General features: G+C 36.0%; 4 protein-coding genes and 2 pseudogenes across 4 annotated transcripts; 3 read left to right on the top strand and 3 right to left on the bottom strand.

Annotated features, from left to right (window-relative positions):
- Positions 1-69: 69 nt before the first annotated feature.
- On the bottom strand, positions 70-1167 carry LOC146568849 (interferon a3-like). The gene is made up of 5 exons (XM_085285181.1): positions 1036-1167; positions 839-922; positions 443-592; positions 254-349; positions 70-168 (listed from the first exon to the last, which is right to left on the bottom strand). The coding sequence occupies exons 1-5, from the start codon at positions 1165-1167 to the stop codon at positions 70-72; spliced, it is 561 nt and encodes a 186-aa protein (XP_085141307.1).
- A 4390-nt stretch (positions 1168-5557) lies between these two features.
- Positions 5558-6693, top strand: LOC146568850 (interferon a3-like; annotated as a pseudogene).
- Positions 6694-8850: 2157 nt separating this feature from the next.
- On the bottom strand, positions 8851-9853 carry LOC146568851 (interferon a3-like). Its single transcript, XM_085285180.1, has 5 exons — positions 9722-9853; positions 9535-9618; positions 9237-9386; positions 9060-9143; positions 8851-8949 (listed from the first exon to the last, which is right to left on the bottom strand). The coding sequence occupies exons 1-5, from the start codon at positions 9851-9853 to the stop codon at positions 8851-8853; spliced, it is 549 nt and encodes a 182-aa protein (XP_085141306.1).
- A 2727-nt stretch (positions 9854-12580) lies between these two features.
- LOC146568852 (interferon a3-like) lies at positions 12581-27070 on the bottom strand. Its single transcript, XM_085285179.1, has 5 exons — positions 26918-27070; positions 26733-26816; positions 25602-25745; positions 25371-25460; positions 12581-12679 (listed from the first exon to the last, which is right to left on the bottom strand). The coding sequence occupies exons 1-5, from the start codon at positions 27068-27070 to the stop codon at positions 12581-12583; spliced, it is 570 nt and encodes a 189-aa protein (XP_085141305.1).
- Positions 15008-15955, top strand: LOC146568853 (interferon a3-like; annotated as a pseudogene).
- LOC146568854 (interferon a3-like) lies at positions 22035-23578 on the top strand. Its single transcript, XM_085285182.1, has 5 exons — positions 22035-22166; positions 22267-22350; positions 22494-22643; positions 22742-22825; positions 22936-23578. The coding sequence occupies exons 1-5, from the start codon at positions 22035-22037 to the stop codon at positions 23032-23034; spliced, it is 549 nt and encodes a 182-aa protein (XP_085141308.1). The 3' UTR covers positions 23035-23578.

A 27070-nucleotide genomic window follows, 5' to 3' on the forward strand; every position in this document is an offset into this window, starting at 1 on the left:
ATAAGTAAATAGATAAATAAATAAAAAGAAGCAAATAAATTAACACATCCTTCCTGTAACAGACATGTTTTAGTTGGCAGTGTGCAGAGATGAAACCAGCTGTTCTGCTCTCATGAGATGGGCTTTGGTTTCCTTCCTGATCACCTCCCAGGCTTCAGCACTGTGACCCTACAGACACAACAATATTATCATTAGTAAAATATTCCAGAGGTGTTTAATAAAAGAATTGGTTAAAAAATAAATAAAGACCTACCTTTTTCTTTAGGATATCATCTGAAAGTCTTTTGAAATACATTTTTGTCTTGAAATACAGCTGTGAGTTCTTCTTCTTGTGACTGTGGCTCCCAATCTAAATCAGGAAAAATAGTCATTTAAATATATGTTTTAGCAGTATAATTGATCTCAGTTATCTCAATAGTGGTGTTACTGAAAGTGAACTTACACAGGTGTGAAGCTCTTCAGCCTGTTTGTTGACAATATTGAGCAAGTTCCTCACTGTGCTGTCCTCCCATGATGCAGAGCTGTGATCCTCCTCAAACAGGGCAGCCACCTCCTCCAGAACCTGAACTGTGAAAGCCAGTTTATCCTCAGCCTGGAAGAAGAAGAAGAATCATAGGTTTTTGTAATTCAAAAAACTTGAAAAATAAGAACAAATATCAGAACACTCAGACCTGGGTTTGCATAATCGGAACTTAAAGTTATGACGGTTATGAATTTTAGTTTTTGATTGTATGTCATACCCATGGTAAAATTTGAAAACCTTTACATTATTTTACTTTAAGGAGAAATTAGTCTGGGATTTTATGCGATACAATGAGAAAAGCTGAGGTTGACTTACTGATGCTTTTGATGCCTGGTGGTACAGATGATTAGGGAAGGCCACGGTGTCCTCCACCTCAGTGGTGTTAGTTGAGTTGTTACCCTGGATCACACACAGAACCAGACTTAGAGTTGAAGTGCAGACACTAAGTCTGAATAATTTAATTTAATAAAAATTTGACAAAATTTTAAGCCTATTAAAAGAAACACACTCACCATGGTTTCAAGTAGATTCAGAGTCTCTTCGTTGTGCTGTTTGAATTTATGATCCATCCATTTGCAGCTCAGCGAGGAGCCTGCAGTGAACAGACCAAGAAACAGGCAAGCAAAGAGAATCCTGCTGATCATTTTTTAAGGATGACAATTGTCGTTGTATGAAGCAGACTCAGATATCTCCTGTTCTGATGGAGCTGACATGCCCAGCAGCACTTATAGCAGAGCACACCTGTTTCATTTTCCATATTCACCTCTGTGGCTTTCACCTCAACAAAGGTGGGTTCTGATGTCACACATTTCAGACTTGGTTTCTATGGGAGCAAAAAATCCCACATTAATTTTTTTTGTCCGGTTCAGCTGTTGTATAAAGCAGAATAATGGTCTGCTTTGTTGTGCCACATATATTTGCTTTCTAAAGAGGAGCACTTGACCAGGTCATTTTCAAGTGTCTTTCATGACAAAAGTGCATACACAGACACTCACACTCACAGACACACACTGGTTTTCATATTTTAGTGAGGACACCTAATTGTGACATAATGCTTTCCCCAGCTGCTTACCCTAACCCTAACAAACAAAAATGAATGCTTAACTGCAACCCTTAGCCTAAACTTAGCCATAACCTAATTGCAACCCTGACACTAAAACCACATTTTAAACCTCAAAAATGCCTTCAAACTGGTGGGGACGGGCACTTTGTCCCTACAAGTGACTGTTGGTCCCCACAAGTATAGCAGCATGCTAATTTTCTGTCCTTACAAAGATATCTGAACGTACAAGAACACACACTGCAAAGTCGTATATTTGTTTGTGATCCAGCATGTCTGTTTGCTTTATCGTCGACTTTTCCTCCTACCCCCTTCTTTTCTCTCTTTTTCTGTTGTTTTCTTCTTATATTCCTCCGTTTTCTTCTATCTTTCTCCAGTTTGGCCTTCACCCCCGTCTGCTCAAGCATAATATCCATAACAATATGGATAATGAAATACTAACAGTATAATCCACAATGTGCAAAATATCCCCATAAATGCACAAATATAGAATAGTAAAGTGTAAAAGAAAAACATTTAAAAAGTATAGAAACGTTAGTGTTATAGGTATTTTACTGTGAGTATACATATAAATGTTTTTAAAGCCTAAACATTTTACTTATATGTCCTTACTTAAATGCACGTTGCATGGATGAAATTTCCGCAATTCATGATGATTAAAAAACAAACAAACAAACAAAAAATGTTTACATTTACGCACTCTCTCCAGTGTGGTGGTTGTAAGTGTATATTAAAGCTTTTGAATGGAGTCACATTTCACAGTTACTTCTAGTTGTGATTGTGCCATAAAAGGGAAGTTCTTACACGGAGAAAAAAAAAGTGGCTTCGTGACTCTTTGGCCTACAGTGACGCTCATTCATACGAACCAGTCAGCGAAATTTCACCTTGTTTTATCGAGAATATCTGCTTCACCGTGGGAACCAGGTGAAGGGGATTGTCCTTCACGATCAGTGGGGAAATTAGAGCATATTTTCAGCCTTATATAAATCAAAAATGTGCCAATATGTGCTTTTGCTAATGCTTTTGTTATATTCTTCTTCCCTTATTTTGGTCTAACTTGTTTTACAACTTTTTGTTTTATTGCATTTGTCTGTTTTGCCAAAGGACAAGACATGTGAAACAAATTATTAGTGCATGTCTAATCACTAAAAATTCCAACGCAGCGCGGTACTGAATTATAATATGATATCCCCGATGCAACAAGTGTATTTGTAAAATGTATTTCCTCCTATTCCACAATCATCCGTAAGTGGTATTATTGTAACTTGAAATGAAGGGGAAGAGCGCGTAAAGTTACGGGGTTGCCAAATGGTCAGGCGCAAAGTGCGCACAAGTCTTCAACGCTTCGCTGTCTCAGTAACTACAGATACATAAACCTCCTCTGGCATTAACATCAGTATCAATCACATTACGACCCTCCTCATATGCTGGCACTGATACAAGTGTTTGGTGCTGAATTATCGTCACGTTAATTCACATCGTTTGAATGTGTGGTGAGAGGTGAGTCCAGAAGAAGGGGGATGAGGCGGTACTGACCCCCACTGAAATATGACTTGCCCTCCACGAATGCCATAGGGTAAATTAGTGGCATCAAGGAAAATAATCCAAAGGTGTACACGCCAGCGAACTCAATATGTGGGTATAAATGGGGAGAGTTGCTTCATGAAGGGAATATAACATGATTTGCTGCTAAATCTTTGTGCGAATCAGAACAATTTCATACTACATTGGTTACTCGGATGGAAGTAGGTGTTGAACTTGGCCCGCTTAAAGTCAGCAGCCAAAAGAAGAAGTTGAACTCAAATACTTTACTGGAGTACTGTTTTAATGTACGTGTACTTTAAGTACATTTTTATTATTTTTACTTCTTCTCCACTATAAATCATCTTACCTTACCTTATTTTACCTATTGGGGACAATATTTTGCACTATACTATTCGTGTTAAGGCTTTATTTACTGTTTACTAGTATTCAGAAATATTGATATCCAACCCAAGGAATTAAAATCTCCAGCAACAAAAGTGAACAGGTGAATGAAGCACGCATCATCAGATCGTGCTTTTGCTGTAGCAGCTCCAAAACTGTGAAACGATCTGCCTTTAGAGATTAGACAGGCCTATTCTCTGCCTGTGTTTAAATCACTTCTGAAAACCCATCTCATGGCCTTTGACACCTCGGTTTTTTGTTTTAGTTGATTCTATGATGTTTTATCTTGTTTTTTAAATATAAGGCTGTTTTCATTTTTATGTATTATGTGTTTTATTTTCTCTGTTTTGTTTTATTGTATTGTTCTTAACTGAATTACTGCACAGCACTTTGGTCCTGTGGTGGGTATTTTAAAGTGCTTTGTTGCAAAAAGTTGGATTGAATTTTAAACTATTACTAAGGTATGATTATGCTGTTTTGTTAAGGAAAAGGTCTAACTGTTTCTTTTGTCACATTTTTCAGTTTAAGAATGTGTTTATGTACGTGACCATGCAGATAGACAGTAAGATAGTTAGATAGACAGATCAAGCACTCTTGCGCCCCCTGCTGAAAAGGAAGAACGGGCCTCACACAGTATTATACCGCATTAAAATGATTGATCGTGTTTATTGTTTGTTGCTTAATTTGAAATCAAGTCTAAATTTCACTTATTTCTCATGCTATACTGTACTTTGTGTCTGTGAGGTATAACTGTACTTAATACATAAACTGACTCAAATTAAAATAGATAACTACATTCTTCCTCAATTTTAATTTTAGAAATAATAATAACAGCAATAAATACCTTTCTGATTCCAAGAGGAGGTGATCCTTTTATGCTATAAAATAATGCAAAAATATCTAATTTTGCTCAATGAACATTTTAAAGAATACAGAACAGACATAACATTTCATTTTCATTTAGATTTATATAAGATATATATATATAATTATTATTATTATTTTAAAAATAATATATATGTATGTATCTCTGGTATTTCACAATTATATAGTTACTTAATTTATTTCATTTCCACGGATATTTGTCATGGTTTTGTTTCCCCAGTCGTTCTTTCCATGTAGGCACAGTGTTTTCGGCCTGTTTTTTTTTTTCTGTTGTTCAAATTACCTAATTGCGCCTGTTTGAATAATAACCCTTTATGCAATACGTAAAACTGCAGATCTGCTTGTTCAGTATCCAGTGTGCCGTAAAAGGGAAGAAACTGTGTCGAGAAAGTGAAAGCGTCCTGGTGACTGGGCGCCTGAGCTGTGACGCTCATTCTTACGAATCGGTCAGTGATATTTCGCCTTGTTTTATCAGCGTGTGAACCAGATAACCTGGAGAAGGGGACTGTCCTTCACATTTTTATTAGGAAGATTAGAGTGGACTTTCATCCTAGTAGAAAAACGAAAGTCATGCAATATTATATTCAGCCTAAGACTGATAAGAGAGGGTGTCTTCGCTTAGACTTTTATTGTTCCTCTGCCAAAAATAATATTTAAATAAATAAAAAAAATAAATCTTATAGGCAATGATGGGTGATCATGGCTTGGTGTTTGCAACCTACTTGTATTAGCAGCTAAAATCCCAATAGTCATTATTACCATTTATAGTTTTCAATATCAAATATCAAAGATCAAACATTTCAAATTGCCGCATCGGTCGTGAGCTGTGTCTGTTTTCACTTGCTCCGTGTTATGGCCGGTGTTTGTAGGCTGCTGTTTTACCAGGAGCCCTTTTATTTTATTATATAACTTATTCCTACTTGAGCCGATATTCTTACTTTTTGTACCCCAGTCATTGTTTCACACGATTTGGGATCTAATTAAATATGTTCGACTCTACCTGAATGCTGCGGTGAAAGCCACAGTTTACGTTCAGGTCCCGCAGGTAGAAAACGAAATATGTTGCTCTACCATAAATGCGGCGTTACAGGTCTGCTCCATCAGAACACCAGGAGACATCCGAGTTTGCTTCATAGAAGAGCAGTTAATACGTTTTGAAAATGATGATGAGCAGGATTCTCTTTGCTTGCCTGTTTCTCGGTCTGGTCACTGCAGGCTCCTCGCTGAGCTGCAAATGGATGGATCAAAAAATTCAGACAGCACAACGAAGAAACTCTGAATCTACTTGATACCATGGTGAGTGCGCTCTTTTTAAGAAAACTGTAACAACATTTAGTGGTTTGAACTTGATGTTTGATTATTTTAACACACAAGCTGTGTGTTTCTGGTTGTTATACAGGTTTATAACTCCACCAACACCACTGAAGATGCTGAAGGGGAGGTCACTCTGGCTTTCCCTAATCATCTGTACCGCCAAGCGTCCAAAGCATCAGTAAGTTAATCTTGGCGTTTATTTATAAACTAATTATCTCTTAGTTCACAATGAGAGCACAGAACAATATCTCCTTATACATAAAACAGTCCAAATGGGCCACATGGCGCATATTTCTATGTGTTTTTCTTTAAACGTTAGCCCATAGTATCAATAATCTACAATGTTATGTAAATATTATATTGGTAATTTATGTGAGCCAAACAATATATTTCTGGCTACTGAATGTCTCTCTAATAGAGGAGGGAATTATGGTAATCTGTTCTTCTTCTTCCAGGCTGAGGATAAACTGGCTTTCACAGTTCAGATTCTGGAGGAGGTGGCTGCCCTGTTTGAGGAGGATCACAGCGCTGCATCATGGGAGGACAGCACAGTGAGGAACTTGCTCAATATTGTCAGCAAACAGGCTGAAGAGCTTCACTCCTGTGTAAGTTCACTTTCAGTTAGGTTTTTATTACATTCGAATATGATACTTTACATGACATGACATATTCTTAATTGTCATTTTGCTTGTAATTAAATTAGATTGGGAGCCACAGTCACAAGAAGAAGAACTCACAGCTGTATTTCAGGACAAAAATGTATTTCAAAAGACTTTCAGATGATGTCCTAAAGAAAAAGGTAGGTCTTTATTATTTTTTAAAAACCAATTCTTTAATTAAACACCTCTGGCATATTTTACTAATGTTAATGTTGTTGTGTCTGTAGGATCACAGCGCTGAAGCCTGGGAGGTGATCAGGAAGGAAACCAAAGCCCATCTAATGAGAGCAGAACAGCTGGCTTCATCTCTGCACACTGCCAACTAAAACCTGTCTGTTACATGAAAATGTATTCATTTATCTGCTTGCCTGTTACTTTTTGTATTTATTTATTTATCTATCTATTGACTTCTATTTATCGGTTGACTGCATCAGTATTTTCAGTGCTTACAAACTAAATCTAATATTTTCTATAACTTTTTTTGTCTTGACGTAATAAAAAGAACACTTATTGCAAATGGATATTGTCAATCTTTTGATTCATAGGAAACAAAATAAGAAACAGAAAAATAAGAAATTTAAACTTGTTTGTAATTATTACAAATAAGCAGTTTGGTCAGTTCAGTAAGGTTCAGTAAACAGGAGCATGAAAGTCTTACCTTTAGTCTGGAGCAGTTTATTTGTAGCTATAAATGCTTCACACTGGTTTAAGTCTTCTCTAACTGACTGATCTGTTTCTATTAACACTGATGGTCATTTTGCGTTGTTAGCCCCTCACACCTGTAGTGTTCAGATTTACCTCTTGGTTATATTTTAATGAATTTTATGATGATGATCAGTAGATAATGAAAGCTGACAATTATTTGTCTGTCATTTCTTTACAAAGTTAATCTTATGTTAAATCTCAGGTCTCTCTGTCTCTCTACACTTTGCCATTTTAAATGAAAGTTTATTGATTAATCCTTCTCTCCTGCCAGAGGTGTCACAGACCTTGCTTCAATGCCTCCCTTATGTAATAGGCTCATCCTTGTACAACATTCATCAATCCATCATGGAGCCTATGTCAGCTCTCATAAGGCTAAAGGAGGGACGTACTCTGAACAGGTCGCACAATGACACTCACAATACGACCAACTTTGAATCGCCTGTTGACTTAACCCATGTATACTTGTCTGTTCTGTGGGAAGATGCCACAAGAACAGAAAGAGCATCCAAACCCCACAACAATAAAGGACCCCTGTGACTACGGATTAAAACCTGTGACTGTGTCACTGCAGTCAACAAAACTAAACACATCACAGCACTGTTCTGTTTTATTTGAGTCTTCTGTTTAATTAGACATTTCAAATTTGTTCTTAAAGTTGTATCCTTCCCATTATGCCCTCGTTTAAATTGAACTATCGCGCTTTTCTTAGTTCTGCATTTATATATAAATTTACTATTGCAATGGTCGATGGCTTATTAAATATGTCCAAAGTTTCAGGTATTGTCAGAGTATGTACTTTGAAACAAACATGCATCTTAGGTTTTTCACCTGTCTTGGCTATATATGATGTCAGTGAGATGGGATATATTTAATATGGTCATTTCAGCAAGACAGATAGGAGATTTATGTAGAAGGCTGAGTATCCAATCAGAGGAAAGCTGGCTTCAAAAAGTGGAAAGGGCAAAAATGATTTGGTGCAAATAACATTTTCTTTTCTTCTTAAGAATCAAGAAATGTAAACAAAGCATAGTTTACTATACTCCAGGTCTACTGAGAACATAAACTCTGGTTCTTTAGAAAGACTCCAACAGCTGATATTTTTAAAATGAAACAAAACATTATAAGTAGTAGTAGTTATAATGACTTCTCCAAAAGATTCTTGGATTATACGTGCTTTGCTTTGAAACTTGCTTATCTTGTTTAATGATTTTTATTAATGTTTTCATTTGTAGTTTTCAGTAATCCATCACAGTGACACCACACAATGTCAGCAGCATAGTGTATGAAGAAATTTGAATCAGGTTTTTTTTCGTCCCCTTTAGCTAAATGTTGTGATATCTTATGATATCAATCTTATGATAAAGTGAGAGGGAAAAAATAGACTAATCTGTTTTTGTAATTTCTATGTTATACGTGCAGATCTGTCTTTGTGAACGATCAAAGAGATTTTTCTTTGGCTCGGCAGGTTTCTGATATTTGATTCTACCTATTAAAAAGCATCATCTGTGAAAATGCAACATCTGTTTACTTCGTTTTGCAGGAAAAAAACATGTCCACTTTCTTTTTTAAATGGGAAATATTTATTGATTTCAACATATAAAATGATACAGAAAATGTTCTGTTTAATTTAAAGTAAATTCACAAATAAATAAAGACATGCTGTTTAACACTTAGAAATATTCACTTATACAAGCAATGTAAAAATCAGTAAATAAATTAGTAGATAAATAAGTTAAAAAATGACTAAATTAATAAATCCTTCCTGTAACAGACAGATTTTAGTTGGCAGTGTGCAGAGATGAAGCCAGCTGTTCTGCTCTCATTAGATGGGCTTTGGCTTCTTTCCTGATCACCTCCCAGGCTTCAGCACTGTGACCCTACAGAAATACCAATATTAATATTCTTATTGTTATTGAAACAAGTTATTATATCTATTTATCTTAAGGTTGATCTAAAACCCAAATTAATGAGAATGATGTGATCTTACCATTTCCTTTAGGATATGATGTGAGAGTCTCTTAAAGTACATGCGCAGCTTTGTGGTTTTCTTCTTGTGACTGTGGCTCCCAATCTAATTTAATTACAAGCAAAATGACAATTAAGAATATGTCATGTCATATAAAGTATTTGAATGTAATAAAAACCTAACTGAAAGTGAACTTACACAGGAGTGAAGCTCTTCAGCCTGTTTGTTGACAATATTGAGAAAGTTCCTCACTGTGCTGTCCTCCCATGATGCAGCGCTGTGATCCTCCTCAAACAGGGCAGCCACCTCCTCCAGAATCTGAACTGTGAAAGCCAGTTTATCCTCAACCTAGCAGGAGAGTAATCAAATATAATTTACTCACAGGACTGTCTCTGAAAAGAAAATTACGTTTCTAAGTTAAAACTGAAGTTGGCTTACTTTAAAGAGTTGTCTGGGATATTACGGGATTAAATCAGAAAAACAGAGATTTACTTACTGATGATTTGGACACCTGGTGGTACAGGTGATTAGGGAAGGCCACGGTGACCTCCACTTCAGTGATGTTAGTGGAATTATTAGCCTGCATCACACACAGAAGCACATGGAGTGTTTCAGTAAACAGGCACTAAATTTACGCACATTTAAATTTTTTTTAGCATAAATATTAAAAGACGTGCACTCACCATGGTATCAAGTAGATTCAGAGTCTCTTCGTTGTGCTGTTTGAATTTATGATCCATCCATCTGCAGCTCAACGAGGAGCCTGCAGTGACCAGACCGAGAAACAGGCAAGCAAAGAAAACCCTGCTGATCATTTTCCAAAAGGTATTAACTGCTCTTGTATGAAGCAAACTCAAATGTCTCCTGGTGTTCTGATGTAGACCAGTAACGCCGGATTTATAGCAGAAAAAACGGAAAAAGGAAAACACCTGTGGCTTTCATTACATCATGCAGGTAAGTGACACATTTCAGAATTTGTATTTATATTGTAATTTATACATTTCAAACATCCTAAACTATTAATAAAGATTCATTTACTTATAATTACTATTAATTTAGTTATAACGCCTACTGTTAAGAAATGCATTTTATTTATAATCACTGAAATGCTTTACCTTCTCTCTGTTTATATCGAGACCTAACATGTAACAAATCAAATTTTTAAACTTATTGTTGGATACTTGACTTACATATATTTAACACAAAATATATTAAGCATTTAAGCTCATTTATATTTTACTCTATTTATTTAATATTTACTCTGTTTATTTAATAATAAATTATTTCATTGACTTTTATGTAATGATTTTTTCCCCCAAGGAATTCTTTCCATACAGACACGATGTTTTCGGTAGTAATGCGGATTTTCTTCATTTTCGAATTATCTAATTAACTACCTAAACACGTAAAACTGTTAATTACGCAGTACGTGAAGCTGTAGATCTAATTGCACCATATCCACAGTGCCACAAAGTTCCTGTATAAAGAAACTGAAAGTGATTTCGTGACCCAGCGCCTGCGCTATGTCGCGCATTCTGAGTAATATTTAACCTTCTGGGAATTTAGAGTGAGAAGCAGGTAACCTGGAGAAGAGGATTCACCCTTACATTTTAATGTGGCAACCTGAGCAGATTTGAATCCTGATTTTTTTTTTTTAAATCACTGTTTAAACTATGAAGGAATGCGACTTTTTTTTAGATTTTTATTCTTCCAAGCCAAAACCCTATACGTCATCACTGCTTGGTGTTGTAATTGACTGTATCTAATTTTACAGAAATAATCTTTTTAGCTTTGTATTGGCAGCTAATTTCCCAATAATACATGTGAGAGTTTAAACAATTCAAATTATGCCATCATGCATGAGTTGTGTTTGTCGTCATGCTTTTTTAAGGTATTTGGTTACCTGTGTTCCTGCTTGAAGCCATTATAATGATGTAAAATAATCTTTATCAATGTTTTTTTTTTTTTTTTAGCAAATTCTAAATATTTTTAGATCATTTTATTAAATCACTAGGAGACGTTCAGTTTACTTATATAAAGGCAATTTATACATTTTCAAAAATTCATAAACAGGATTTTCTTTGTTTGTCTGTTTCTCAGTCTCTTTACTGGGGCCTACATGAGCTCTCATAGAGCCACAGACAGGGTATAGGTAGCAAATCTATCACAGGGCAGACAACCATTAACACATGCATTCACAACTATAGCCAATAATTGGCAGTCAGCCTAAAGAATGCATTTCTTTGTGGAAGGAAACCTCAAGCATTGGAAGAACAGAAAAACCCAACACAGAAAGCCCCCAGCCTTTTTGCTGTGACTCAGTAACAATAACCACAACACCACCACGCTGCCCTTTTTAATTTGCTTCTCTTTTTTCATATTTAAATGCAAATTTCTGTCAGATAAAATCACTTCAATAAACCTGGATACAGAATGGTAGGTGTGTGGCAAGAAAAGCCCCCTGCTGCAGAGGGATGCAGGTTTAAAGACTTTCGTTTTGGAGCTTTTATAAACAGGTGCACACTTAAGTGCATCAAATGGACCTCGGAAAATTCTCCAAAAACAAGGCACTGAAGTGTCTTGTATCGCCTTGCAAACTTTAAATACAAAAATGAAATTATACAAATGTCTCTTTGAAGTCAAACTGCCTCTTTCTGTCATCTGTCCTGATATAAAAACAATTTTTATGCCATTTTTACCATCTCCGATCCATCCTGGCTACCTGCAGCAAGTCACATCAAGATGCAGAATACTGTCAGCTTCAACACTGTCTGCATTTTTGATAAACCTGCATAGATTAGCTAAGCTGACAGAATTTAATCTTAACTTTAATTATTGTTGCCAGGCTGGAGTCACTTCCTTTTACCATTTGAGGGACTCACAGTCAAAAGTCTAAAATGCAGTTGCATGCACAAATAACAGTGGATGACCTTATTACATTATACAAACTAGAGGATTATATACAAAACAATAGAAAGACAACATTGGAGAGCAAAGTGCTTGGACGGAGTGCGAAGCAGTTCAGTGTTTAAATATTAAACATGTTAGTTTTACTGTAACGAACAGGTACAAGTGTAATCAAAATATTAAAGTTCTGATAAGATGATAAGCTTCGACTTTTAAGTTCATCAGCTTTTTCGGGTTTACAGTAGTTGGCATTAAGAGTAAAAATGTTGAAACTGAACTGCAAACGAGTATAAAAACTCCTATTTAAAGACCTTGAGTAAATCATTTATTACTTGTAGACTTGACTATGTATTGACATAGTATATTGGAATGAGCAACACTGATATCCCAAGACGCTTCTAGATGCTGGCAGCGTGTGTTTAGAATATAGAAAGAATATCATAAAAATATTTGCTCAGTATAAATTAAAAGAAAAATGAATATGTTGATCAGCATTAATAAATCAAAAATCAACATAGCAATAATACATACATACACAAACAATTTAATAAAAAATAATAATAACTATAGATATAAATAGAGAATCGAATAAATTAAAACAGCGTTCATGTCACAGACATGATAACAGACAGATTTTAGTTGGCACTGTGCAGAGATGAAACCAGCTTGTCTGCTCTTACTAGATGGCCTTTGGTTTCATTCCTGATCACCTCCAAGGTTTCAGCACTGTGACCCTACAGACACAACAATATGATCGTAGTTATTATTAACATATTCTGGAATACTTAATACCTAAATATTAATTCTAAGTAAACATAAATCATAAGGTCTAAAAAACTTGGAAAGAAAAGCGTCTGGACTTCTTTAAGTTGCTTGAAGACGTTTCACCTCTCATCCAAGAAGCTTCTTCAGTTCTAGGGTCAATTGGTGGAGAGTCCCAGATTTAAACCCTGTGGGAGTTTACCCCCCAAAAGGGAAAAAAGGACCCCCTAATGATCCACTACCTAATCACATGAGCCAAGGTGTGAAAACGGGTGTAGGTCACAATCAGCCAAGGTTTCAGGGGAGCTCATTGTAAAACCTAGCCCCACCCTATCATGTGATTTCCTAAGGTCAAATGGCCCAGGATGTGAGTGAGCGTTAAGGCGTCTGGGAAGGGATCTCAAAACTGGATTATAGATGGCAGACAGTTGGTGTCGTAAACCACCGCCTCTGTTCAAAGATGGTCACTCACAGTGGACATAGATGCCCTCTTTTACTCCTCTTTCAAACCATCTACATTCCAAAATGTGAACATTGGCAACCTCCACTGGACAAAGGTCTAAAGGACAAAGGTCACTCTTTCGAGGATGCCAGTGTTCACATATAACTGAAGCAGGTGCACGGCCAGAATTTTTTTTTTTTTTTTTAGAGGTGGCCATATGGGGGCCACGAAAAATATATGAGTGGTACACCAAAAACAGAACAGCGTAGGGGCACAGCAGAGGGGAGGGGGTGACGACGGGAAATTGTGAGAGACATACAAAGTGACACAATATGGTTGATAAAAAATGCATATCAAAGAATAAACAAGTTAATGTTTCTACTTATTGTCAAGTGTCGTCCTGTCTTGTGCTCACGTTTATTAAAATTATTACCGACATAGCTACATAGGACAGTCTTACCAAGGGAACCAGCCATGGAATTTTTGAAATTTTTGGCTACTTGATTTAATTCTATCTAAGGCAGGATATTTGTGCTATTGCCCATTTATATATTTACTTAATTTCTTTCATACTAATTTATTTCTGTGATTGTCAGTGATGGTCTTGTTTTCCCAGGAATTCTCTGCGTACAAGCAACGTTTTCGATCTGCACACTGACCAACGCGGTATTTTTCTACTGTCCAAATGAGCGATTTAATTACTTAAACGGAAAATCACCCAATACGTAAAGCTGCAGGTCTAATTGCACAGTAGGTATCTGTTGTGCCAGAAATGGGAAGTTCAAACATAAAGAAACTGAAAGTTAGTGAATGTGCGCGTGCACTGTTGCTATCATTCTTAAGAATCGACCTTTGATATTTCACCTTCTGAGGATTTAGAGTGATGAGTAGGTAACCTAGGAGTTCACCTTTACATTATAATGGGAAAATCTGAGCAGATTTTAACCCTGAAATGGAAACAAAACTTGCGCATTGTTCAAAGTTTACATTATAAAGGAATGCGTCTTTGTTTAGAGTCTTATTCTTCGTCTTCCAAGAAAAAAACCTATATGTGTGCATTGCTTGGTGTTTGTAATTTAGCACTCATTTAAGGTATCTAATTTGTCAGAAATTATCTTCTGAGCTTTGTGCTGGAAACTCAGCCCAGTAATACACGTTTTCAATATCGAACATCAAATAACTCAAATTACACCATCAGTTGTGAGTTTTAATTGTGATTTTTTTTTTTTTTTTTAGGTATTCAGTTACACATGTCAATTGCCTGTAACCATTATAATGATGGCAATTAATCCTCAGTGTTTAAATTTTTGTTTGTCCTAACATTTGGGATATTTTATTTCCTTATGATACAAATTAAAATCCGTAATGTTCTCTGCATAGTGAAAGCCGTCATTCACCTTCGGGATTCACACAGCAGGTTATTTTGATTTGATTTGATTTTTATTGATTAGCATTCAAATATCTCAGTGAAAACAGAACAAAGATCTACCACAAAGCAAGAAAGCATGAGACAAGGCTAATCAAAAGGTATTGGCTGAAGCATTTGCTTATTACGCCAACCCTTTTCACAAAATATCTTTTTGCATGCAGCCCGAAGCAAATAATAAAACAAAGCAAAAACCAAACAAACAAACAAACAAACAAACAAACAAACAAACAAACAAAAAACTTTCCACCTTAGATAAGTAACTACATCAAAGCAAAAGAATCAAGAGGGGTTTTTTTTTGGGGGGGGGGGGGGGGGGGGGGTTGGAAAAAAATGGAAATGGAAAGCTATAAACGCGGCATTTCAGGTATTCTCCATCAGAACAAGAGGAAGCTCTTGCTTCATGCAAAAGCAATTAATACCTTTTGAAAAAATGATGATGTGGATATTTCCTTTGCTTGCCTGTTTCTCGCTTTGTTCACTGCAGGCTCCTCGTTGAGCTGCAAATGGATGGATCATAAATTCAGACAGCACAACGAAGAGACTTGATACCATGGTGAGTGCACATCTTTTAATATTCAGTCTAAATATTTAAAAGTGTACTGACTGTAATTTAGTTATTTAAACGTAGTGCCTGTTAACTCAAACATGATATGTCTCTGTATGTGATGCAGGCTAATAACTACACTAACACCACTGAAGTGGAGGTCACTGGTCTTCCCTAATCACCTGTACCGCCAGGTGTCCATATCATCAGTAAGTGAACCTCAGCTTTGACTTAATTAATTAATCAACGTATTTATTTATTTTCAGAGACAGTCATGTGAATACATAATCTGTGATTGCTCTCCTTCCAGGCTGAGGATAAACTGGCTTTCACAGTTCAGGTTCTGGAGGAGGTGGCTGCCCTGTTTGAGGAGGATAACAGCTCTGCATCATGGGAGGACAGCACAGTGAGGAACTTTCTCAATATTGTCAACAAACAGGCCGAAGAGCTTCACTCCTGTTTAAGTTCACTTTCAGTAACACCACTACTGAGATAACTGAGATCAATTATACTGCTTACATGGCTAAAACATATATTTAAATGACCATTTTTCCTTATTTAGATTGGGAGCCACAGTCACAAGAAGAAGAACTCACAGCTGTATTTCAAAAGACTTTCAGATGATGTCCTAAAGAAGAAGGTACGTCTTTAATGTTTTGACCAATTCTTTAATTAAACACCTCTGGCATGTTTTAATAGTGATAATGTTGTTGTGTCTGTAGGGTCACAGTGCAGAACCATGGGAGGTGATCAGGAGGTGATCATTAGCCCATCTATTAAGAGCAGAACCGCTGGCTTCATCTCTGCACACTGCCAACTAAAATCTCTGTCACATAAAGAATGTAAAATTTATTGCCTTTATTTATTTATTTATCCATTGATTTTATGTATTAGTTGATTGGATTTGTATCGATTTTCAAATATGACCAACTGAAACTAACATTTTCTATAAATGTTTTGTCTGGAATTCAATAAAAAATAACTCTTATTTCCAATTAAATGTTTTCATTATTTTGATTCCTGGAAAACAAAATAACACAAAAGAATTAAAAATGTGTTTTTAATTTATATAGGTAAGTGTCCTTTGTAAGGAAGAGAGGAACCTGAGAGTCTTACTTCTAGTCTAGAGCAGTTTCTTTGTAGCTTCACACTGGTTTCAGTCTTCTCTGACTGACTGATCCTTTTCTATTGGCACTGATGGTTATTTTGCTTTGTTAGCCCCTCACACCTGTTGTGTACCTCAATTTCAAGAGGTTCACTATATACTCTACCTTTTGGGTATATTTTTAATTAATTTTATGGTGATGATGATGATAATAAAATGAAACCTAACCCATGCATTCCTTTACTGTAAGATGAAATCACAAGCATGGGAAGAACACCAAACCTTACTCAGAAGGACCATAGCTGGCCAGTGGATTCAAATTGGCCATCATTGTTGTGAGTCAACACATCTGCTTTGGATTTTGTTGGTCCAGTCAATAGGCATTATGAATAACTACAGAACCATGCTGCCCTCCCCCCCTTTAAATTAGAATTCAAATTCAAGGTTCAAATCAAATCTGTTCTTCTTATTGTTTTCAAAAGTTGTCTTTTTTTGTTTTGTTTTATGGAATTATTGCTATTGGTTGCTGGAAAGCAAGTGTAAAAAAGAAAAGCCTTGAACTACTTGCAATATGAGAAAATGTGGCTCAATCACTTACAATTCATTGCTAATGACCTTTCCAAAAACATCTTGGAGTGAGGTTTTCCAGTTAAGCAGACAATATTCACAGCCACATCTTTAGCATAAAGGCATTTCTAAAGGCCCAAGTGTACTGTTGCTGCTGTCCTTGCAAACATCACAGAAGGAAGTCATGAAAGGCTCATTATTCCGCATTTCTATTAAGAAGCTACACCGAATGTCTGATGGAGTTTGCTACTACTAAAGTTGGTTCTTGAAGTTACTTCATTCATGCAATTATTCACTTTTTCAATCCCATTTGTCACTGAATTATTAGATTTTCAACCAGACATAATTCAATATAAGGTTACACAATATATATCAGAAAAACAACAACATAAAAATGTATTTTTTTTCATGTAAAAAAGTCAAAGTTATGGTTAATATTTAATAAGCCTTCAATTTATGAAAGCGATGACAAACAGCTTGAAATATCTAAACTATTGCATTTCAACAGTTTGTCTGCATGATTGCAGAGGATCTTCAAAGGCATTAAACCTTCAACATAAATAAAAAACATTTGGTTAAATGTTGCACAGCATTCATAAAATCTGTATTAAAATAGCTGTGGCTGGGTGTGGTTTGTGGCGCGGCTGCAGGGGAGGCTGACACACATTGGAGCTCATCACGCCTGCCCCGGAAAAAACGTGCTGGCACCTGAGGTTGTTGTGGTGTGTGTGGGGTTGTAGCTGAAAAGTTGCAACTGAGTGTCGTAATAACCAGCAACCAAATAAAACTGTTAAAAGAGTGAACTGTGTAGTCGGGTCCGGGTCCAACTATTTTTGTAGTTTCTGTATTAAAAGAGCAGATCTGTCTTGGTGAATGATCAAATAGATATTTCTACACTAAACACTCACCATGTTTTAGACATTTTTTTCTACTCATTATAAATAACGGCAACACCTTTTTGCTTCCTTTTGCAGCAATCTTCCCAAATCTTCCCATTAAAATGTGAAGGAGAATCCCCTTCTTTGGCTTACCTACTTCTAAAACTACATCCTAGAGAGGCAAATATCACTGATCGATTCCTATGAATGATCGTGACAGTGCAGTTACTCAGTCACTAACTCACTTTCAGTTTCTTCATACAGAAACTTCCTGTTTATGGCTCTATGGATACTATGCTTTTAGACCTCCAGGTTTTTCTATTTTACACGCCTGGTAATTAAGTTGGTGATTTGAACAATAGGAAAATACCACATTGCTAATTGTACATATCAAATCACCTGTACCCCCACAGAGTATGGAAAGAATTCCTATAAAGCCATGCCAAAAAAATAATAATACTGAAATAAATGAAATTTAATAATAAATATATAAATGCCCAATACTACAAATGTTCTGTAATATTAAATCAAGCAGTCAATAATTGTTTTTGATTTGATTGTTTTAATTTGTTTGATGTAAAGTCACCATATAAACACTTTATTTCTTTTATCAAGCTAACACATATACAGCCTATGATAAACAAAATAGTCAGTTATGAGTTGTATTTTTTGTCATGCTTTTTTTTGGTCTTTTCTAGATCTTCAGGTACATATGTTTCTTTTTTATCATTCTGATATTTTACCATGTTCTCCGTTCTTTTGTGTAATTATAGATTTAAAGCCAACATTTAACAATCTGCTCCATCAGAACACTAGGACACCTGAGGGTTTGCTTCATACAAAAGCAGTTTATAGCTTCTGAAAAAGCGATCAGCAGGATTCTCTTTGCTTGCCTGTTTCTCGCTCTGTCCACTGAAGGCTGCTCGCTAAGCTGCAGATGGATGGATCATAAATTCAGACAGAACAATGAAGAAACTCTAATTCTACTTGATACCATGGTGACTGTTTTACTATTGTTGTGTTTTACGTTTCAGTTTTGCTAAAGACTTTTTCAAAAGCCTCTTGGAGTTGTTGTCAGAACAGACTTGTGTGAACCATGCTATGATCATGTCTTTTACTGCTCTATAGAAAAACAAAAAGCTGGAAACGGCCGCAAAGTTGCTGAAACATCACAGTGGGAAATCATGAAAGAAGTTAAAAGCAACCAAAGGGCAAACAGAAAGAAAAGGTTCTATTGATTAAAAGGTCAAAGCAGGTCAAAATTTTCCCCTTTTTGTGCAGCTTTGATAAGAGCCTACAGAAAATGTCTGATGGCATTTACTGGTTCTTGAAGTCACTTGGTTCTCAAGTTTTTTTTTCACGTTTTCCAGCATGTTTGCTGTTGGATTATTACAGTCTTGACCAGACATAATTTAATGAATAATTATAATAAATAAAAAATTACACACAACATACTTTAGAAACAAAAAAACAAAGAAGAACCAAAGTTTAATATTTAATAACCCTTCAGAAAGCTTAAATATTAAGTATTAAATAATTATATCAACTGTTAAGTTTAATACATATTTATAATTATGTATATCTGTTAGCCCACACAGAGGAAAAAAAGAATCACTTATCCAAGCAGCTTGTAAATGAAAAAAAAGAAGAATATATTACAAAATTATAAGCTAAATGAAAAAATCCTTCTTGTAAGAATTAGAATAATGTAGATTTTTTTTCTTCAGATCATCATCTACGAGTTTCTTGAAATGCATTTCTTTCTTCAAACACAGCTGTGTTATTATTCTCTGGCTCTCTTCCTCACCATGCCTTTTATTTTGTAATTTTGTAAAGTCTCAAGGGATGTTAATCTTCCCATGTTGCCACAAGTTTCACATATTCTAGGTAAAAGAAGGTGAAATATCACTGGCCGGTTCCTTTGAATGAATGCTGAATGGCAACAGTTGCAGAACCACAAAGCCACTTTTTATCGCTTCCTTTTTATGTCTCGTGTGGATACTGTGCAGTTTCATTTATTTATGAAGTATTAGTTTTCCACACAAGCAACTGAGTAATCATAAAAAAAATCACATAGGTCAGCGTACAGTAAAGGGTTGTGCCCTAGTGGAAAAGTACCCAGGAATAAGAAAACAATTAACCAAACCAAACCATTAACAATCTGTGGAAATAATTCATGTGTAAATGCACAATACCCAAATTCAGCAGCTAACAAATCATTTTAATTGTATAATAGTCTAAATGTAATAAAGTTGGAATGATATTGTTGTAACACATTATATTTTTTTTATACCAAAACACAAGCTATTCCAGTGATAAAATCTGAAACTTTGAATTTATAATAAAAAGCTACTAAAGCTACTCAATGCCATCTAATAAGTTGGATTTTTGTTTAGTTTAAATATTTCAATATTGTGTTTGATGCTTTAAACACTTGATGAGTTTAATGCAGGATAACTGAACCAACACCACTGAAGTGGAGGAAAATATACCCTTCCCCAATCATCTGTACCGTCAGGCGTCCCCAGCTTTTACTTCTAAACCTACTTTTCTTCTTCTTCTTCTTCTTCTTCTTCTTCTTCTTCTTCTTCTTCTTCTTCTTTTAAACAAAATCACTGGATGTAATAAATACATTGACCTTTCCTTTTAAAAATTTCCTGAGCAGTGGTGTAAAAGTATCTGTTAGGTAGTCTGTGATTGTTCTTCCAGGTTGCAGGATTAACTGGATTTCGAATGCAATTCTCGAACTCACAAACTAATTTCTCATCATTGCTTAGCACACAAACTGACACAGGTTAACGTGACCACACAAGCAGAAGTTTAGATCGACTTTATTTTAAATCAGTATATAATAAAATGAATAAAAAATGAGTTAATTAAAGAAACTAAAAATGACGCTTTAAGTAATATAGGATCATAATGTAGTGGAAACGGTAAATAGACCTAACCTGAAATTTCGAGATCTGCTCCAGTGATCTAGACGAGTGTGATCTGGCATATTGGTGCAATAAGTCCGTCAGATAAAGAAGAGTTACTCTTCTTAAGGGTTACTTAAGTGTTTAAAAATGAGCTACAAAATTCACAAATGCTAATATTTTATTAATTCGTTAATATATGTACCAGTGAATATATGCTCACATTTGCATGACATCAGAACCACCTGCACTGGGGTATTAGTGTTGTTCATTCCAATATACAGTGAATTGCTTAATCAAATCTACAGGCGATAAATTACTCAGGGTCTTCAAAATGAGAGTTTTTATGCTTTTTTATAGTGGTCACAATTCAAGCTAGGCCGTATTTGTCCTGTACCGGTCCAGAAAATTTTGAAAATTGAAATTGTGGGTTTCAGTCAGGGTTACTGATCTCGTGTCTGCCTATACAATAGTAGTGTCTTTATTCATTATTTCTCAATTGAGATGAAAACATGGGCTAATCTTCCGATTAAGACGTGAAGCAGTTTTCCGTAGGTTACCTGGTTCACACAGGGAAGCCACAGGTTCAAGATAAAACAAGGCGAAATGTCACTCATCGGTTCGCGTTACGACACATTCCGCACAGTCATCAAGCCACTTTCAGTTTCTGAAAGTAAGAACTTCCCTTTTATAGCACACATGGACACTGTGCAATAGACCTGGAGCGTTAGGTAAAAGAAGCAACTGAGTAATTCCAACTGTGAAAAAAATACATTGTTCGTTGTTCAAACCGAAAACACTGTGTGCTGTGTGAAAAAAAGATGCCGAAAAAAGGAAAAAAAAAAACACAAACAAGTAATGCAAATTGATGAAATGTGCAGTACCAGCTTTTATTATAAATTACACAGATTTAAGTAAGGTGGCCGTTAATGAAATCTCATTGTATTTAATTATTTTTATTTTCGGGGTGTAAACTGGCGCTAAAATCGAGATAAATATTCAAGGAAGACGTAATTTTTTTCATATCACAACTTAACTATTTCAGAAACATGTAGAGGTAGCCTAATGGGGAAAAAAATCAGCTGTGAGATGTGTTTCTTGTTTTGTGTTTCACGTATTTAAGTTCATGTATTTATGTTTGGCAGGTAACTCGTAGTGACGTAAATTACTAAATTAACGAGGGTGATACCTTAGCTTGTTTAAAAACGCTGCCTATCCTCCACTGTGGAATATTTTCTTTGATTTGGATGCAAATTCTAATCTGAGATTTCCGACATTACAGCCTGTTGTACGTTGAGGCCTCAACCCGCTCACCTGCGGGTTTCCCAGGTATGGAAAATGAAATATGTTCGCTCTGCTATAAATGCGGCGCTGCAGGTCTGCTCCATCAGAACACCGGGAGACATCCGAGTTTGCTTCATACAAAGGAAGTTTATACCTTTAAAAAATGATGAACAGGATTCTCTTTGCTTGCCTGTTTCTTGCTCTGTCCACTGAAAGCTCCTCGCTAAGCTGCAGATGGATGGATCATAAATTCAGACAGCACAACGAAGAAACTCTGAATCTAATTGATACCATGGTGAGTGTTTTAATGTTTTAATATTAGTTAATTTGTTATTTTTCGTGAAAGAATTATTTCAATTTAGCATCTGATGACTAAAACACTCAATGTGTTTCAGGCTAAAAACTCCACTAACACCACTGAAGTGGAGGTCACTGTGGCCTTCCCTAATCACCTGTACCACCAGGTGTCCAAATCATCAGTAAGTGAACCTCAGCTTTTGCCTATTTATAGAAAAAAACATAATTTTCCCTTGGGACAGATTAATTTTGTCTTTTAAATCCACTCTTATTATTATTGAAGCATTTCTAAAGTGGTCTGTATTTGATCTTCTTCTTCTTCCAGGCTGAGGATAAACTGGCTTTCACAGTTCAGATTCTGGAGGAGGTGGCTGCCCTGTTTGAGGAGGATCACAGCTCTGCATCATGGGAGGACAGCACAGTGAGGAACTTGCTCAATATTGTCAACAAACAGGCTGAAGAGCTTCACTCCTGTGTAAGTTCACTTTCAGTTAGGTTTTTATTACATTCGAATATGATACTTTACATGACATGACATATTCTTAATTGTCATTTTGCTTGTAATTAAATTAGATTGGGAGCCACAGTCACAAGAAGAAAACCACAAAGCTGCACATGTACTTTAAGAGACTCTCACATCATATCCTAAAGGAAATGGTAAGATCACATCATTCTCATTAATTTGGGTTTTAGATCAACCTTAAAGTAAATAGATATAATAACTTGTTTCAATAACAATAAGAATATTAATATTGGTATTTCTGTAGCGTCACAGTGCTGAAGCCTGGGAGGTGATCAGGAAAGAAGCCAAAGCCCATCTAATGAGAGCAGAACAGCTGGCTTCATCTCTGCACACGGCCCAATAAAACCTGTCTCTTGTCATGTCTGTAATGACGGCTGTGTTAATTTAATTGCTTGTCTATTTATTTTATTTATTTATTTATTTATTTAGTTACTTGGTTATTTGTATATTTTTGTTTTGATTGTTTTTCTATGCTGATGAAGATTTAGGAATATTTTTTTATCTTTATAATGAGCAAAATGAAAATTTTGTAAAATATATTTTACCAAATAAAAGAGTCTATCTTCTTACAAAGTGAATTTATTGTTTATATTACTTTTTAATATCAAAATGGTGAACTTGTAAGTTCCTTTAACCAGATTTCGATTGCAATTAAACTAAAAAATGAAAAACAAAACTCCACAGTGCTTGGAAGTTCACGAAAGTGGAATGAAAGTGTTCTTTAATGGGTTAAAAGGAAAGCCCATAATATAAGATGTAACTCTTCTGTCACTTAATAAATTGACACGATTAAGACAGTTATTTCATGATGAAATAAACAAAAACGTGGATAATGTTTTTCCAGCCTTTCTGTTTTACATTGATCCAGTTTGGGCCAAATTTTAACTGATGGCCTCACATTTGGAATATTTTGACATAGAGAGGAGTTCATGGTCTACTCAGGGACTACAAGTTGTTCACGTCTTATGGCTGCAAAACAAGTCCTCTTGTATCTGTGGCAGAAAGCTTTTACTTAGGTGTTCTCTGAATCTCAGCTCTGCATTTCGTATATGATGTTGTTCAAGTTCAAGTTCAAGTTCAAGTTTATATTCACTTCAACCATATACAGTTTAAAAATACACAGTGAGGCGAAACAACGTTCCTCCAGGAACCAAGGTGCTACAAGACAAGTTAGTGCAAAAAAAAAAAAAATATATAATATATCTAGTAATAATATTGTGCAAAAGAGCATTTACAGGTTGGTGTGTGCGATGGGTTGGTGGTGTAGGTCAGTGTGTTTGCGCTTGTGTTGGTTAGTCAGTCCAGTCTCAATGTTTTGAGGTATTTGAGTTAAGCTGAGTGATAATGTTAGTGTATGTGTGTGTGTGCGTGTTTATCAGTCAGTCCCTTTTTGCTGAGGAGACGGATGGCTTGTGGAAAAAAGCTGTTGCACAGTCTGGATGTGCGTGCCCGAATGCTTCGGTACCTTTTTCCAGATGGCAGGAGTGTAAAGAGTGTGTGAGAGGGGTGTGTCCGATCAGCCACAATGCTGGTGGCTTTGCGAATGCAGCGTGTGGTGTAGATGTCCTCAATAGAGGGTAGAGAGACCCCGATGATCTTCTCTGCTGTTCCCACTATCCGCTGTAGGGTCTTGCGGTCTGATATGGCACAGCTCCCAAACCAGACAGTGATGCAGCCGCTCAGGATGCTCTCAATATTGCCTTCATCGGCTGATGCCCTCCAGCTCGCACTGGAATGCTGCACAGCCAAATGTAATGAAGTGAATGAGAATAGCACCTCCAAATCTAAGGCCATGGTGCTCAGCCAGAAAAGGGTGGACTGTCCACTCGTGATCAGGGATGAGTTCCTGCCCCAAGTGGAGGAGTTTAAGTATCTTGGGGTCCTGTTCACGAGTGATGGGAGAAGGGGGAAGGACATTGACAGACAGATCAGTGCTGCGGCTGCTGTACTGGTCCATCAGGGTGAAGAGAGAGCTGAGTGTAAAGGCAAAGCTCTCAGTTTACTCGTCATACTTTATAAATCAAAAGAAACCAAACCAAAGAAAGTCTCTAAAGTGGTCTTGGTGCTCATACTCACTCCACATGAGGTATCAGTACTTCTACTTTCTATGTTATAAGAGCTTTTGTGAAGAATCAAAACAATCTTTCTATATAAATCTGGACAATGTGTCTAATGTTTGATTGCACTCATTAAAAATAAGTGCATAACCATTATTCTTGATATTTCAGGAACAGAAAAGTCAACATATTTCAATCTGTGTGATAAGAAAATATTTATTGACTTTGACATGTAGAATAATATGAAATAGTTTATTTTAATAAAAATTACAAAATAAATAAATAAATAAATAATATATAAATATTAAAAATAGTGCAAATATCATAAATACAATAAATAAATGAAACCAACTAAGATATAATTTAAAAAATAAATTAACTAACATATTTTAAAAAAAAATTATCCAAGAGATAAGTTTTAGTGGGCATTTCCCAGAGAGTTAACCAGGAATCCGCATTGCCTCAGATGATCTTTTGTTATGTTCCTGATCGTCTCCCAGGCTTCAGCACTGTAACCCTACAAACAAAACAATATTATCATTATTAAAATACCAGCGGTGTAAAATCTGTCATAGCTAAATACTAAATACAGGCTCAGTAAAAAAAAATAATGCAGGCTTACATTTTTCTTTAGGATTTTATTTAAGAGTCGCTTGAAATGAATTTCTGTCCGCCGTTGCACCTTCTGTGTCGTGTAACTGTGGCTTCCAATCTAAATAAATCAAGAGAAATAAAACAAAATATATTTAAATAAATCATTCACCACTTTAACTTATTCACAGTTGTCAGGTCTTTTACACAAGAGAGACTGAATTCATTGTAAAATTACAAAAACAAATGAAAGTGAGCTTACACAGGAGCGAAGCTCTTCAGCCTGTTTGTTGACAATATTGAGAAAGTTCTCCACTGTGTTCTCCTCCCATGAGGCAGAGCTGTGATCCTCCTCAAACAGGGCAAACAGCTTCTCCAGAATCTGAACTATGAAAGCCAGTTTATCCTCGAAGAAGAAGAAGAAGAAGAAGAAGAAGAAGAAGAAGAAGAAGAATGTTAAGAAATATATTCTAAAACACTTCTTCAGTAAAGACTCAGAGAAGAGAAACACACAGAACTTCTTGCTAGCAAGGGCAGTCTCCAGAAACTGAGACTCGCGCTGAGAAACTGCCCCGGTCTTTATTTATACTTCAGTGAGCGTTTGTTCCTTACATTGCAATGTGGAGGTGTGTGTGTGTGTGTGTGTGTGTGTGTGTGTGTGTGTGTGTGTGTGTGTGTGTGTGTGTGTGGTCAGAGTGTGGCCCCATAAACAACTTCCTTTAACCTGCTGGTCTGGAAAATCCAACAGTTCATCTATATGTAAAGAAGCACTTAAACTAAAACTGACATAGCTACGTTAATCCTACCGTAAAACAATAAGACAAGGTACGACCTCTCTCATGCTCCTAGGATGTGGGGGTGAATACCCTAGAATGTTACAGACCTCCTAGGATGAGACATTCTTTCAATATGCCACCAACTATATACTTCTACACACAAATAATTACATGCAGCATTCTACCATATGCAAACTTATATCATTAAAAGATTATACTGACTACTAAGTACAATTTTCCATTGACAAAGAAGAAGAAGAAGAAATAATTACTATAGGAATACTTCTGTGACACTTGAAGATGGACGGCTTAGAAAGTCAAAGAACAAGAATTCACACAGCAATGAAAATTTTCCCAGATATATCTTAGATTGCACAGGAATAAATGGTTGAAAATGAGTTCTTTGTATTTCGTCCTTGAATTATGCACAGTTATGACAGAGTCATGATAAGAGACAACTCCCTTGGCTCTGTGGGAGAGAATCCTTACGACCCTTTAATAGCCGAACAGTCTATATATAGGTAAAGACAAACTTTTGTAGATTTGCCATCCTGACACTTTCCATTCTTCCATTAAAAAAAGAAACAACTTTATGTAAAAAGTTGGGGGTGACTTACTGTTGCTTTGGACGTCTTGCGATACAGTCGATTAGGGAAAGCCACGTTGTGCTCAATTTCAGCAACCTTAGTGGTGTTAGTAATCTGCATCACACACAAAACACGCACACACATCATATCCATGGAACTAATCAAACTATTTAAATCAATACCATGTTAAACATTATGCAAAGAAGTGCACTCACCATCATATCAAGTAGACCTAAAGCTTGTTTGTTGTGCAGACTGAATTGACACATTTTGTCGCCTGGATCTTTTACAATCCATTTGCAACTTAACGAGGAGCCCGTACTGTACATCCCGAGAAACAGGCTAGCGAAGAAAATCCTGCTGATCAT

This window comes from Mchenga conophoros, linkage group LG8 (assembly GCF_057382185.1).
Source record: "Mchenga conophoros isolate Kocher_MC1m ecotype Shallow Benthic linkage group LG8, M_conophoros_male_GT1.1, whole genome shotgun sequence".
NCBI lineage: Eukaryota > Metazoa > Chordata > Actinopteri > Cichliformes > Cichlidae > Mchenga > Mchenga conophoros.